This window comes from Malaya genurostris, chromosome 3, assembly GCF_030247185.1.
Source record: "Malaya genurostris strain Urasoe2022 chromosome 3, Malgen_1.1, whole genome shotgun sequence".
Classification (NCBI taxonomy): Eukaryota; Metazoa; Arthropoda; class Insecta; order Diptera; family Culicidae; genus Malaya; species Malaya genurostris.
In genome coordinates, this window is record NC_080572.1 from 36,319,752 (window position 1) to 36,336,596 (window position 16,845).

General features: G+C 37.0%; 1 protein-coding gene and 1 pseudogene across 1 annotated transcript in view; one reads left to right on the top strand and one right to left on the bottom strand.

The window, feature by feature from the left end:
- LOC131434986 (zinc finger protein 595-like) overlaps positions 1-9,774 on the top strand; it is a 52,287-nt gene extending 42,513 nt beyond the window's left edge. The window contains exons 2-6 of the mRNA XM_058602381.1: positions 5,541-6,108; positions 6,161-6,398; positions 6,449-7,844; positions 8,292-8,921; positions 9,097-9,774. Coding sequence (XP_058458364.1) covers positions 5,541-6,108; positions 6,161-6,398; positions 6,449-7,844; positions 8,292-8,921; positions 9,097-9,132 — 2,868 coding nt within the window. The 3' untranslated portion in view covers positions 9,133-9,774. The remainder of the gene's footprint in view (positions 1-5,540; positions 6,109-6,160; positions 6,399-6,448; positions 7,845-8,291; positions 8,922-9,096) is intronic.
- A 139-nt stretch (positions 9,775-9,913) lies between these two features.
- On the bottom strand, positions 9,914-13,942 carry LOC131433766 (uncharacterized; annotated as a pseudogene).
- Positions 13,943-16,845: the final 2,903 nt, after the last annotated feature.

The following is a 16,845-nucleotide window of genomic DNA, read 5'->3' on the forward strand; positions in this document are numbered from 1 at the left end:
AGATATTACAACATTTGAAGGATATTTTTACGAAGTGGGCCATAATGAAATCAATTCTAAAGTTGGCCGAATCCCTCTGTTACTCTAAAATGTAGCTCACATATGATTAAATAGTTTTTCACTAACTTAAATCCAAATGTAGTACATCAATGTAGCAGTATTATGCAACAGAAATCTTCAAAACTATTTTCTAAACTTTTTTAAATTGTAGTATTTCGGGGAATTTTTGCTGTAATGTACAGGAGAAAACAGGTTTTGCCTTTCTCATATAGAAAGGTTATGCAATCACTGTGAAAACCGACTTTTGAACCGAGTGTGTGTGTGTGTATCTGCGTATGTGTGTATGTAACGTTTTTATCTTTTTTTATATATATAAAAAATAGGTATAGAATTCGCTCAAACTTTAGAAAAATTTTCCGAGGCCCGGAGGGTCGAATGGCATATACCAGTCGATTCAGCTCGACAAACTGAGCAAATGTCCGTGTGTGTGTCTGTATGTGTGTTGTCAGCTATCCAACAATCCATAGATTGTTGAAATCCGTCCATTTTTAACGGAGATATCGAAATTTTTGTGTAAACGACTTCTCCCCCTATTCCAGCAGTAGGAGTTTTGAGCGCTGTATGACAAAGAAATGCTTGGGAGCAACGGAAAACACGATTTTTTATACTGTTACAAACAATTCTTTCTAAGTACCAAAAAGACTGTGTACAGCATCCTTTTTCATGACATTTAGCCTCGGACCGATTTTAGCACGGCTCGTTTTTGGCAACATAATCGTTCGAATATGACACATATAAACCAGATGATGGCAGATTTTTTTTAATTATATTGTTTTAAACTACTTACAGCAATAAATGCTGGAAGAACATAACATCCATATACCATTCGAATAAGTTCGTCGAGATCAGCAAATGCGTGTGTGATAAATAATTTCACTCAATTTTCTCGTAAAATTTCTTTTCTACAAATTCAGATTCATACGAAAAGTCGTATGCTCCCAAACAAAGTTCCTGAATTATGTTTGGTTCCGACCTCTGGTTCCGGAGCTACAGGATGATATGTGAAACGAAACCAAAATTGTGTAACTGAACCGATTGTGGCTGAACCGATCTAAGATTCAAATGAAATCTAAAAATCATCTAAGATTCAAATGCAAAGTTTCAAGATTCTATAAAACATCTTGCTCTTCTGTCAGATCCAACTTCCGGTTTCGGGGATACATGGTGATTGGTATAAAAATGTATATTCCACATAAATTAATCAGGTTTATCGGGTTAGCAGATTTGGATAGTCGATAAAAAAATTAACTTTTTTCAGTTTTAGTGGTATTCAGTTTTCGATTCAGAAGGCACCTAAAAATTTAATTCGTGCTATGATTTCTCAAAGATGTCTTCACTGATTTAGAAATATTTTGAAACAAATGTAAACTATACAGCTACTCAGGTGAATTTGTCTGACTTTGGCCATATGGATTTCAGAATTCCGGTTCCAGTATAAAATCGTTTCTCAAAGCTCAATCGTTTTCTCAAAAAAAGCTTAATCAAATTTCAGAAACAAAAATTCAAATTAAAATAAACTTATATACAAAAAAAATTAATTTTATCCAATTATGACTTCCGGTTCTCGAATTACATGATGATGAATTTTTAAAATTCAAACCGATATAGAAGATGACAATCCCGAAAAGCTTCAAAGTTGAACTCAAAACTGTTGTAATTTATTCGTCATACGGCCATGCTACTCGGTTTGGGTTATGCTGGTTCCTTAATACCGGCTCTGGAAGTACCCTAAATTACCGTAAATTTTAAACTTAGATTCAAATGAAAGGTCTTGTGGTCACATACAAAATTCCTTAATATTATTTGAATCCGACTTCCGGTTCCGGAATTATGGGGTAAAATGTGCAAAAAATGTGAAAATAAGTGCACTAACTTTTCTCAGAGATGGCTGAACCGATTTTCACAAACTTGGGTTCAAATGAAAGGTCTTATAGTCCCATACAAAATTCCTGAATATTGTTTGGATCCGACTTCCGGTTCCGGAGTTATGGAGTAAAATGTGCAACAAAATGAAAATATGTTTTCTAGCTTTCCTCATAGATGGCGCGACCGATTTTCATAAACTTAGATTCAAATGAAAGGACCTGTGGTCCCATACGTAATTGCTGAATTTCATCTGGATCCTACTTCCGGATCCGGAAATATAAGGTAAGGTGTGTTAAAAATTGTATACCATCACTGAAAAGGGCAAAAACCGTAAAAAAGTTTTCTAAATCGATCTCAAATCTCCAATAAATAGTTTTTATCAGTAGACGGTCAAACAATCCGATTTCGGTTATTCTTTTTAGGAATTGAAGAAAATTATTTTGAAGGATACCACAGTATTATATATGATGGTATGATTGATATGAGAAAGGCATCAGGTGGATTAAAACAGGTTTTTTTTTATGAAAGCTTCATCAGCTCACTCTCATGATTCGATTCACGTCTCCGTGTAGCTCTTCGCTAGCCACTCAAAGGGAGCCTTTCGTATTTCGGCCTTTTTTAGGCCCCCACTCAAGGCCCGGATACTTCATGAATCCCCCTTACTTGATCGATCCACCTTGCTCGCTGTGTTTCTCTTTTTCTTGTTTCAACTGGATCAGATTTAAGAACCATTTCCATTGGGTTGCCGTCCGGTATCCTAATTATATGTATAGCCCATCGTAGCCGTCCAATTTTAGCTGTCCGTATGATAAGTGCTGTTGAAATTCGTGCTTCATACGCCGTCTTCCATCTACATAGATGGTCCGCAGAACATTTCTTTCCAAAACACTAAGGGCGCCATGATCCTTTGCCAACATAGTCAAGGTCTCGTAGCCATAGGAGTACTACAAAAGGCCGAAATACGAAAGGCGGAAAAATTAAAAAAAAACGAAATACACCAGGGCGAAAACACAAAAGGCAGAACAATATGGAAAGCTGAAATATAACAAGCCGAAGCATAAGAAGTCCGAATCGATTCTTTCAATAGACAGACCGGACAAACTCGCGCCCGTCTTGTTTGCTATTCTGATTTTAAAATGAAATACATAGTACTACAATATTTCAATATTTTTCACTTAAAAAAAGGCGGGTGAGTAATGTCAGAGACATAACTGGATGTCGTGAATACGAAAAAACTGACACGCTCCCATCACTTTTCCGAATATCAGTTAGTTGATTGATTGTATGAATTGTGCAAGCTTTCCTCTTTTTCACTAATAGAATTTGAAGCGATACACCTACATTAAAGTACAGTTTAGTTACATTAAACAGCTACTATTCTACAACTATATATTCCAAACTTGAAACAATTCCTTTTTAATTTGCTAATATAGGAAGCTAGGTACGACAAATTTGTAGTTTATTTTTATTGAAGCTATGAAGTTCGAAGATATCTGATTCTTCTCGAAATTTCAGTACGAGACAATTGCAATGGCCTGGTCTGAAATGTATCTACGATCTTCGGTATGCAAGAGTGATTCTAATAATAATAATAATGATAATAATAATAATAATAATAATGATAATAATAATAATAATAATAATAATAATAATAATAATAATAATAATAATAATAATAATAATAATGATAATACAGATTAATCTGTATATATGGCAACCCTGTTTCGCAAGGCATATTTTCACACGACCCCATGCTAGTATAAAGATGTGTTCAACATCATCATTTTCGCTTTCGCATTGCCGTTCGTAATTGAATGTGTTAGTGACGGTACAAATCTGCTTTTCTACCTGTCTTCGGAGCCATCGTTCTGACGGTGTCTCGTACGTACAGAGTAGCTGCTTTAACTTAAATGACGCTATTTCTCACATCACATTTCCTTTTATACGTGCTAGTGGTAGCACGGTAGGACATCCCCTTTGTTAGAATTCCTTTCCTATACGCAGAACGGGAAACAGTGAAACGATATAAAAGAGAGAGTTAGCAGAGCGGCAGCCAGTAATACTGAATGGGTCGTCGAGCTGTGGAGGAACAATTAAGGGCAAGGCAAAGTCCCGCTCAAACCGTGCTGGTCTGAAGTGCCCAGTTGGCGGCAGAATCCATCGTTTGCCTCGGAAGGGGAACTACGCCGAGCGTGTCAGTGCTGGTGCATCGGTCTATCTGGCGGCAGTGATGGAGTACTTGGTTGCCGAAGTGTTGGAGTTGACCGGTAACGCTGCCCATGACAACGAAAACGAAAATCTTCCCTCGTCATCTGCAGCTGGCCATCCGTTGAAAACCCCGTCCTTTTCAGGATGACCACGTCACTGTGATAAAGAAATATTTAGAATTGCTTTAAGTTTAGCCAGTTCTGATACGCCTGGAAAGTAGAATGCGCAAATCAAGTGGAAACATTTGTTCTAACAATTTTTGTTTTCGGCCGCATACTAAAGTACTCGCGACAAAAATACATATTGATCTGTGGCAACTCTGTTTCACACGGCATATTTGTAAACTAGTATAAAGATGTGTTCAAAATCATCACTTTCGCTTTCGCATTGCCGTTCGTAATTGAATGTGTTAGTGACGGTGCAAATTATTTTAACTCCCATCTTGATGAATCTTTTGGTAGGAAATATTGAGATCTGAGATGGTTCTCGTGTGTGTCTTGTTTCGGCAATGGGCCTTGCTGGACTTTTTGGCTGCCTTTTTCGGTTTCATTGTGCTGACGGTGTCTCGTGCATTCATATCGGGAAACAATGAGACGACAGGTCCTCGATGTTGCTGTCGTGTGTCTTGTTTCGGGGAGAGTTGCTCAGCAAATGATAGGAAAAGTGAACCATTCAACTTTTATATGGATGCTCTTGTATAGATACAGACATCTCGCGTTCTGATTGGCTGGTGCTGTCATGGGTTAAATCAAACAGGTTTTTCAATAGTGTACTATTGAAAAACTTCAATATTGTTGTAATACACGTTCAAGTTGAATATTTTCGATTCTATTGGTAGTTAGATTATATAAATCCTTCTACAGATCACTGAGCTATGAGCTTTCAAAATACGAGAAAGGCAAACGCGCCATATGAATTATCCTCTTTGATACTCGTTTATACCAAACATTTCAGAAAAGTTTAATTGTGAACTATTTAAGAATATGTCACACAACTGAAAGTTTTAGCATAAAATTGTGATCATATTTCCGATGGCATGTAGCAAGAATTATGTTGATTCGTTAGATATAACAGGAGATATTCACGATCAAAAACTTATCACTCTCTCAGAGGGTAAATTTTGAAAAGGCGCCCCATAGTAAAGTAAGTCGTATTCACGACAAAATACATTGAATGTAATTTCGTAACTTTCTATAAATATATCTGGGGACGGGTATAGCGTTATGGGTAAGTCGATGCCCTTTCACGCAGCCCACTTGGGTTCGATTCCCAACCCCGCACATAGGGTCAGAAAATTTTTCTGGCCCGAAGAGGCGAATGACCTTAAGGTTAAAACCTCTATAATCAAAACAAAAAAAAAATAAATATATCTTGTTTACTAACCATAACACATACCACTCTTACAGCCATCTCCACCTCCAATGTTACCGGCTCACGGTTTGCAGTCCATGTTCGAAACGATAGACTATCTGATAGTTCACGATGGGTATCAGTGTGCGGCCTGTCCGCAGGAAAGACGTCGCAGCTTTCCTGATATGCCAGAACTTCGCCGGCACATGGTAAAACACGTCAATGGTGGTCGTACATCGGGCCGACATTCGGAAATACGTTGCAACCATTGTAATCAAACGTTCGGTCGAGTTGATATGCTCCGGAAGCATCTATTGGAAGCACTGAACAAGGAGTACGGTCGGGCCATCGATGGTGATGATTTGGACAAAGAAAAGCACGATGTTGGCAATGTTCCAGTTAATTACATAATCAAAAATGGTTGTTTAACGTGTTCGGTGTGTGATGCCGAATTCGGTGCACCGACTCGATGGAATAAGGAGAAGTTTAAGATGCACGTCGGCAAAGAGCACTGGAAAACACCAGCGTTCAGGTGTGAAGATTGCGGACAACGATTCACCGAAATTGCAAAATTAGAGAAACATATGAAAAGACACGTAGAACTGATGGATGTTGCGTGGATGGGTAAGAGTAACGTTTCATTGTATATTGAAATAAATAAATTCCTTTGAATTAGGCGCAGAACCTACACTGTCGGGCGGTTCAAATATAAAAAGGAATGCAGACTCCGATTACGATGAACCATTTGACAGCAAGCTATTCAACAATGTCGTTAAAGACCCAGTAGAATTACATTTAGATGAATTACCACTACCTGAAGTTCAAATCAAAATCGAACCAGATGATGAGAAAAATCCATTACTCGAAGATGACGAAGATGGAATTGCAGCTGAAATATTTGATTCGTCAAACAGGTATGTTTTTAGTTAAAAATAACATCTTGCTGAATTTGGGTTATTTCCAGTTTCAGTTCATCATCCGATTCAAGCACTGAATATGATTCTGCCGTGCCATTAGTCGAAAAATCGAGAAAATATAAAGCCAATCGAAAAGCACGAAAACTTCAACGAATCAAAGTTCCATGCAGGAAAATACCGGGAAGCAATGAAGGTTCTATTATATTAGCTTGCAACATTTGTGACGAAGGATTTCTGTTGCAAGATCTGCTCGATCGGCATATGGTGCAAAAACATGATGATCGTGAACGGCCCTACAGGTGTTCGTACTGCTCAAAAACTTACATGACCAATGGCAATCTCCAGGAGCACATACGAATGGTACATACGGGGGTAAAATTTCCCTGCAAACATTGCGGTATCAAACTGTCCACCAAGAGTTCCTGGAAACGTCACATGAAGGGACATACGGAGGAGGGATTCAGCTGCTCCATCTGCCAGGAAAAATTTTCTTCTCATTCGGTGTTGGCCAAACACAAGCGGCGAGTTCATGAGAAGGCTGCTAACAATTTTATTTGTGTGGACTGTGGTAACACATACGACACAAATGCAGCCTTGCGAGAACATCGTATTTCGCACACCGATGAACGACGATGGGAGTGCCATGTATGTGGTATGAAGTTTAAGCGGAATCATAACTTGATTAACCACCGGAAAATTCACCTGATCGATAAACCGGTGATCAAGTTCAAATGTCAGGAGGAAGATTGCAGCGAGGAATTTTTGACGAAATCGGCTCTAGCAACGCATCGATCAGCTCACGGTCGAGTGTGCTGCCGATTATGCTCCCGCACGTTTGAAACTCAAAGCGATCTTATGCAGCATCGCCGGGAAGATCATAAAATGACGGGAAAAGAAGCCGGTATCAGTTGTCGGACGTGTCACCAACGCTACGCTGATCACGATGCACTGTTGAAACATCGCTCCGAAGATCATCCAATGGAGATTCCTTTGGAGTGCGACGTTTGCAAGGCGACATTTGCGTCTCCGGTAGCACTGCGGGCCCACAAACGCGAACACCAACGTGTTATTCTCTACAACTGTCCAAACTGTCGCGAAACCTACAACTCACAGCTTTTGTTGGAAACTCATATGAAAGATGTTCACGCAGACTGTAAAAATCACGTGTGTTACCTCTGTGGCAGTGGGTACCCGACTCGGAAGCAACTGGTATCTCATTTGGGCAGACACCGTAACCCTCAGAGAAGAACGAACTCTAATATGCCTGGTAACTACATGTGCGATATCTGTGGGAAGGAATTCAATTTTCGAATAACACTGAAGCGACATGTATTCAATTTCCATGATCACGATCGAAAGTTTCAGTGTGAGGTATGTGAGAAAACTTTGGTTTCTGCAGAAGGACTCAAGTTACACATGAGAAGTCATTCTGAAGATCAGTTGGTAAGTTTTCAAAAATATACGTTTCAATTCATTTAGAGGTTAGCCTTATTTTGTGGTTAGGGTACAGAACTCCAGTTTTCCTTACGCTTCGTCTTCGATTTGTCAGTGTATAAAAGTTTAGGTTGACGCTAAGCAGACGAGGAGACTACGAAACCTAGAAAAATTCCTATAAAAGACCAAATTTGAATCGGCCATTAAGAGTTGAAAAATGTTTTCGTTTGGCACGTCTGTAAGGACCTTCCACTTCGGTACTAAACAAAATAGTGTTCTTCAAATAGCAAAAAGTGTACATCTTCTTAGCGGTTTGTTTAACTACCAGGTGGCATAACAGTTCAACATAAACTGTTATGCACAGACAAATCAAAGACGAAACGTAAAAAATCTCGCGACTCAAGTATTTTACAGGTATGTTAGTTAACTTTTAAGCGATCAATTTTCAATTTACAGGTAATGTGTGAACTGTGTGGAAAAGGTTTTTCGCAGCCATACCGGTTGCGCGAGCATATGATCCGTCATTCTCGTGAAGCTAACGAGCAGCGCTGCCATATCTGTAATCGCGCATTCCGCGATCCGAACAAACTGGAGCTCCATCTGAAATCACACACTGGCGAAACGGAGTTCTGCTGCATTCCGTGTCAACGATACTTCGCAACAGATCGCCACTACCGGCTCCATCTGAAGCGTATGCACGAATCGGAGGCTGCCTGCCCTGTATGTGATAAAGTTTTTCCTACAGAAAAGAAAATGAAAAGCCACGTAAGGATTCACGATAATCCGCATATGTTCGAGTGTCCTACGTGTTTTGCCTGTATCAAAGAAAAGAAACAATTCGATCGCCATATGCGACTGCATACAGGTGTTAGGCTTCCGTGCCAATTTTGCCCGTTAACATTCTCCATGCCCAAGACGAAACGGACACACGAGGCCCGGTTTCACAAGGACCAGAAAGTACTGACAACGGAGAAAGCTGTGAGTGAAGATAATAACGATGAAAGTCCCTATAGTAAATCGGCAGAAGATATTTTGCTGAATATGAGTGTAGTAGAATATAAAACGCCACCAATAAGAGACGATGATGTAAGTGTTGGTTAATGTTAGTGTCCTTCAATGTGAATAAATTGTGTACCGAATTAAGCTTACAGCATAATATCTTCGTACGTTTCCTTCAAAATATTAAAATTTTCTGTTCTCCACCACACTTTGATGTCCACGTTTATATGCCTTTTTGTGAAATGTGACCATTCTATTTCAGAAGACTTCATGGTCGATTACATGTCTAGGATTATGAGAGCTTGAATGAATTTCGGCCAATGCATACGAGCTTTTGAAAAATCAAACCCCGATACCTTCATTGAAACTATAAAATCGTTATCACTTACGATCTAGACGGTAGGAATTAGTTAGAAATTGTGGTGAACGAGTGTGTATTAAATATGAGCAAATACGATCTACAAAATTACAAGCGCTGAAAAGTTAGATCAGCGTTAACTGGCGAGAATCATTCACGGACAATTTGATCGCCAATTTTTCATCGGAGTACCTGGTCGTGTCGTCGATCGAAAAATCGTACTACATATTGAGTGAACAAATTTTGCGTTAAAAAATAAAATTGTTCATATTTTACGTCCCGGGTTGACGGTTCAATGCACGCTGGTCTTACAAGCCATTTGTCGTATGTTCGAGCCCCGACCTGGAAGGATTCTTAGTGTCAGTAGGATTCATAGTAGACTTTGCTTTGCTCATATTTATATTTGAATAAATAAAGTCCGGTGAGATGCCTCACGCCGCACTTAGGGAACGGTCATAAAAAGAGGCTATTTACATTTTGGTATGTTATTTAATACATTTTTATACAAAAAGATAATAATTCATTGTACTTCATCTCAAAAGCAAACATAATCATCAGGCAAACAAAAGATAAATTGAAATGTTCAAGGTGGGAGAGATTGTTCATGAATTAATTTTTATTTCATTTGTTTTCTTCCACAATTAATACATAAATTATAATATTAAAGAAAAAAAGACAAAAAAACACTGTTTTTATGAATTTAACAATATGTTTTCCCTTTTGTAACAATATCTCATTCAATTGTTTTTAGGAGGTACAGTAACTCACAAAATTGATCGTACACATAAACAAATATTACATTTTCGCATTTTTCTGTTCAATTAGCAAGTTTTTAGTTACAAAACCTGTTTTAATCCACCTAGTGTTGTATTGATGCTTTTCTCATATCAATCATATTCTCTATTATTTATTTTTATTGTCTTCGATTAGAGTAAAAACTATCGCACAGACTTATTATTATCTATTTAGTCTAAAAACATTAACTTAACAATATTTTCGATTTGAATGTGTCTTTGTTCATAGTAAAATCAAGCAGATGATAAACTCTATTGAATTAATTACAGCAAACATCCATTGGATTATTTTGTCCATACTGTGTGCGATGAGCTGATCGTCGTATGAAGTCCATTTTTCGCAAAGATCTTCCCGGAACATTGATATGAATCCTTGCCAGAAGTGTGGGGCAGTCGATGTTATTATTAAGCAAATCAAAAACGAAAAGTCGTTGATGGAATATCCGCCGGTTTTGCTGCGATTCTCATATACAATATTGTAATATTCAATTCAAAAAAGTTCTTTTCGATTCTTGAAAGAAACCGAAGAGATTGTTTGTGCATTTACTAGTATGATCTACAGAATGAAACAGCGATTTAATGGCTTGAGCCATTCTAAAGAGTTCTTGAAACAAACCAAAGAGATTGTTTGTGCAATAACTAGTATAACCTACAGAATGAAACAGTGATTTAATCGCTTGAGCCATTCTAAAGAAAACCAAGTGGGTTCACTGTTATAGGTACTTGCAGCACCGGAACCCGAGAACCGGTATAATCGAAGTCGGTTCGTACGGCCACCAACTAACATGTCGTACAAACTCTACTAGTTCTTAATCAATTTTTTTCTTCTTTCATTTGAACCTAAGATTGGGAATGTCGGTTCTGCCATTCCTGAGAAAAGTGAGTAAGATCCATTTTTTGAGTATATGACTATTTCCTTCCATCGTTGTTTGAAAATCTGGAACCAGAAAAGCCGGAATCGGTTTGTTTCGCTGCTTACTGATAATGGCTATTGATTGACATAGTTTTGAGGCCAATTTAAATTTTTTCACGAATTTTACTCTATAACGACCCTGTCAGCTTGGAACGAAGTCAATCTTCAGTTCAGCAACGCCATCGCACGGCATCACATTCAACATATCATGCCAATCGTATGGGTGCGCAGTGTTGCTATTTTGACGCGAGATTCGATGCGTACTCGCCATGCTAACGAAAAAAGATGTTGCCAATGATTTTTTCGGGAAATGTAAAAGCTGGATATCTTGTTAATATGATATCTTTCATAATCAAGGATGGTTTTATCGTATCAAAGAACGCTCTCTAGCAACTCTACACACGATTAGTTTTGAAGCAACAAACTGTTACTCATTCTCGTTTTGCTATCCGATTCTTTGCGGGCAGTGGATAATTGTGATAGAATCATTCTATAAGGTGTGGCTATGAAAATGTCTGTGAATGCACCACCCCAGTGTTGGTGATTGCCGAAAATTTGACAGAAGCTGCTATATTGCTATCTATATTGTATACAACATTTTCAATCCGGTAGAAGATGCTACAAGAACTAGAGTCTCTCAATGCATGAACCGCGAGAGATTTTTTCTACATTTCTTCGCTCCACTTCATACTCTGAGTATTTCACGGCCCTTGAAAAATTTACAGTCTGATAATGATCGTTGCTGTGTGCAATTTCCCAAAAGAGAATCGCAAGTTGACAATTATCGCAGAAAATCGAATCGATGATTCTCATACTAGGTTGCAATATTTAAAAACCCTTGTGTGGAGCATTCACAGACATTTTCATAGACACAACTTATACAAAGGTTATATGCACATAATTAGAATAAACGGCAATAGTAAAATGATTCTATCGCAATTATCAACTGCCTGTATAGAATCAGATCGCGAAACGAGAATAAGCGACCGTTTGTTGCTTCAGAGTCATCGAAAGAAATTCGCTCTCGCACTGGTGTCTATTCTATGTTAAATGAGCCATGCCGGGTTTTTGTTGTTGCGATGAAATCGGTCTCTCTTTGATAGCACTGATTCAATCGTGTGAAGAGTTGCTGGTGAGCATTCTTTGATACGATAAAAGCCATCCTTGCACAAGGGTACCTAGTATGAGTATCTTCAAGTCGAATCATCGATTCTAAGGTGCCAAGGGCTTCTTCTTAACCTTAACAACCATCGGATCATGATTGAATATGAAATGAACCATATGTCAGAATTATCGCGTACATATTTGAATTAATTTTTTACGTACTTATTTGAATTCATTTTGTCAACCATATGTTCATTTTGAGCTCGCAATATGACGTCTGTTGAAAAACCTCGACATAGGCCAAATCCTTTTTGACCCTTCTTCGGTATTTATCACAGTGATTTCAGGGTAAATAATTGCTCATTAGTTTTATCGACAGTTATGAAGTCTAGCTAATTTCTATTATACTTTCAGATCTAATATTAGTATCAAGCAGAAGTAAAATTTATAAGGAAATATACAATTTATTGAGTTTACGAAATGGCTCTACGAAAACAACTCTCAACAACTTATTTGCATGACCAATTGGTAGGCCAACAGAGGTATTTTGGCCCACCTAACAAACTTTAAGGATTTAACCGATGTTAAGTAACATGTTGCATCAATTTGAAGCTAATCACATTAAAATACCTATTGCGGAAGGGGTGTTCAAAGGATATTACAACATTTAGTGGATATTTTTACAAACTGGACCAATATAAAAACAATTCTAAAGTGGGCCAAAATACCTCTGTTACCCTATTACGCGAATACTGTGCACCAAAAATACAATACGAAACTGTATCACAATACAATTTTGTATTTCTTCTACAGTTGAGTTTAAAAAGCAAAACCCCTAGATTGTATTCCAGCCAGTGTCTGGACCCACATATTCAGTTGAACTTGTCAATAGTATGCATGATGTTGGTTTAATTTTAAGACACTCGTAATAGGACAAGGTTTCAAATATTGTTTAACGCTGATTGGACATTTAATCTCAAGAACTACGTTACTGAAACAATCAATGCCGTCTGGAGAAGCACCAAACCAATTTTCTTCGTGCTTCACAACCAACCCACACTTCTTTAGCATTGGGTTTCGATTTCGTTTGTAACATTGGAAAGCTTTAGATTCGTTTTTCGTGTCATATTCCAATGCCTTACTTTTGAATGACTTCATGTTCCAGTACTGAGATATTTTTTATCCCAATCCGGATTATCATTTTTTAAGTAAGTAAATAGTTTATAGAACGAACTAGTGGTGATACGTATAGACCGCTGAATTTTCCAAGAATTTGATGTTTGATTTTGTGTTTCAATGGCAATTTCAATAATTCTTGCCAAACTCACTGCGACATTCTTCTTATAAAACAACTCTTCCCGGTCTGATTAAAAAATAAACTTTGCTACTGGAACGTCGGTGTGTGTATGCGCTAGTAACATCTGTAGTTCGTTCATTGTACAACACTGATTATCAGTAATTCTTATCACTTTACATTGCAGTAGTCGATTTGGATATGTCATTAATTCATTCATTTCTCGCCCGCTTTTGTGTTTCGTGATAGAAGAATTTGTTGCAACTGAAATTCTGATAAAAACCAGGATTAGTATAATTCACAATTTTAAACTTTGAACTTTGAGAATTTTTTCAAAGGATTCGGCAATAATCTGATCTTTCATATTGACATTCTCGGGATTTAAACTAGTGTAATGTTTTATACCACAAAGTTCACATATTCGCTTTGCCTCCCACTTGAATTTGCACCCCATGCTTGAGCTGCAATAGTACACGAGAGATATTCGCATTTAGCCGTACTGAAAACAATTGATACGGTTATATCTGGAAACGTACAAATGAAAATCACTTACCGATTAAGTTCTAGCAAACAAGCAACTATATGCTTACAGCGAGCAGTTCCCGCTTTGCCCGAGCAATTTAAAGCCCACTGAGATACATCATATCAGATTATAAATCTATTAATCCTTGATTCAACACGAATGCAATAGTTATTGCATATATTCGAATATCTCTTTAATTTGAACAATGTGAAAAAAATTGTATAAAATCGACCGTCCCACGACAAAAGGGCCTAACTGCAAATGAGAGCCTCTCTTTGTTTACTTTCTCTTTTGATTATTACGGAGCCATTATTGCAAATTCTCTAAAGTTTCCCATATAAATCAAAAACTTGTTGTTTTACCTTGAAAGTTTTGCGAAGAGTAAAGGGCACTCCGCATTTGACCGAGCCAACCGATCCGAGCTCTCCGGCGTTGACTTCGGCTATGGCTGAGCTACCAGCGTGCGTATGTATAGGTACGTCGGACCCGACACGATTGATACGGTGCGAAAAGCTCGGTGAGGAATATCGTTGCCAAAGATATGAATTTTATGTCGGGTCCGGCGTACATATACATGCGCACACCGGCAGCTCAGTCATAACCGAAGAGCGAAAAAAAGATCGGCGATGGAAATGTCGGCCGAATGCGGTTTGACCATAAATCGTCAAATGTAAAATCAATTCGGTAAATCGCGAAAGAAAAAGTAAACAAAGAGAAACTGTCATTTTCAGTTAGGCCCTTTTGTCGTGGGACGATCGAAATAATCTATACTATAATTATATTACACAATTCTACCATAAACCAATAAATGCACCTTTCCATACGAATGAAATCTTTTATTTTTGTGCTGACTCTATGCTAAAATGATCTCGACATTAATCGGAAACACTACAACACTAATTGAAACATAACGACATTGATCGAAAAAATAGTCAAGCACACTAAACATTTTTACAAATATTGAACCTGAATTATAAACTCTTTATTACGCAGGATCCATCTTATTGGTAGTAGAGTTCACGACATTAATCAGAACAATAGACGGGCAAATACACATAATAGGATGCTAAAATACTAATATTCTGTTTTTCTTGGCATTATGCTCCAAAAATGAATTCATCACCTCTCGGCGACCACCCGTAATACAACAGTGACAATTAACTTTACAAAACAATTATTTCTTAATATCATCTTAAAATTTTCAAAATGGCCTACTACTCAAACGTATTTGGAACAATCTGGTCACAGTTATCCTCAGCACATGGTAACGCAACAATTTTTTACCGCTATATCATCGTTCCTCCTCGAAAATTACGATACCTCCTGCTTCTATATCACCGTTCCTCCTTGCAAAATATGGATCCTCCTGCTGCAGCTAAGTTTTCCACACGTCGTCTAGATTTCCTCCTTACAAAATGTGGATCCTCCGGCCGAATTTCCATGATGCACACAACTCACTTGGTTCTCCTCGTCGCCATACGTGTTATACTCTAGCGAGCAGGACTCCAAAGAGACCCTCTATCATATATTGAACAATCCAATCAGCAAGGTCACCACGAGATAGCGTTATGGTGATTGTTTTGACATATCCCATGTATTTAGACAAAATTTTGACGAATTTTTCAATTTACTTGAGTTTGAAAGAATGCAGATGGCAAAACCTTACAAATATGGGTAAGAAAAACGATTATTCACGTGTTGTCATCAAACATATGATTTCAAATTGTCCTATACTCTTGACAATCTAGGATGAAATTTGAAATTTTAAGTTCACATACAGATTTGATTTAGATGATAAAACATGAGTAAATAGACTAGTCATAAAACTTTTGATCATAATTTATCAATTAAACTCAAAATCCAACCCAAAAAACAAAGAATATCCCAGATATGAAAACAGAACCCAACCTCACTTCTTCGAATTGGGTATGTCATGTAACGATTTCTTCATAAATATCAATCAAACATACCACGGAAAGTAACTGAATCATAATTGATCGATTTTTTACCAAATTTTCACACGTTTTTGTATATTAGTATTCGATTCATAAGAAAAAATAATAAAAACCCTGCATTTTGTTCGAATCTTCAAGAAAAATCTGAAAATTATCACCATCGCTTAGTTCAAAGCTCGCCAATCGGGCAGCGTTGCGATCGCAAAAGAGTTGGTTGGATTCTTCAATATATATATATATATATATATATATATATATATATATATATATATATATATATATATATATATATATATATATATATATATATATATATATATATATATATATATATATATATATATATATATATATATATATATATATATATATATATATATATATATATATATATATATATATTTATATATATATATATATATATTTATATATATATATATATATATATATATATATATATATATATATACATTTACATTTTATTAACAGTGTTGGCAGTACATGTTTCGTCGGAGTGCGTTCTTAATGAGAATACACTGTAAAGAATTTCTTATACCCAAAAGAAGGAAAGATTTGTGGTCAAGACCTGTAAATAAAAGGATATAAAAACTGGCGACGAGGAATTCGAACCAGAAAGAATATTTAATTCTTTTGTTGTTGGCAGCGTCACCTTCACCCATCTCCATTTTGTTTTCTTTTGTGTAGGTATTACTATTCCAGCCTTCAAAGGTAACAATTAAATTAATGTTGAATAGTGCTGCTGGTTGAACACCATTTTAAATGTGATTAAACCTGGTGGTTTTATTTTGTAACGAAATTGTGGTTTTAGCTATCATTAATATCTTTTTTACGTTTCATTTTCGGTGAAGGAACATCGAAAGGGCCAATCAAAGATAGGTTAGGGTTTAGAAACCAAAACAAAAACTTTTATGGCAACACTGCAACATATGAGTCAAAGTATAACAAGTGGAATAATAGGGCAAGATCCGATTATTCCAACACGGTTTGCGCTTTTTGTAAAAAGAAGGGTCACATAGTGAAAAAATGTTTCGCCTTAAGGAATTTAAAAA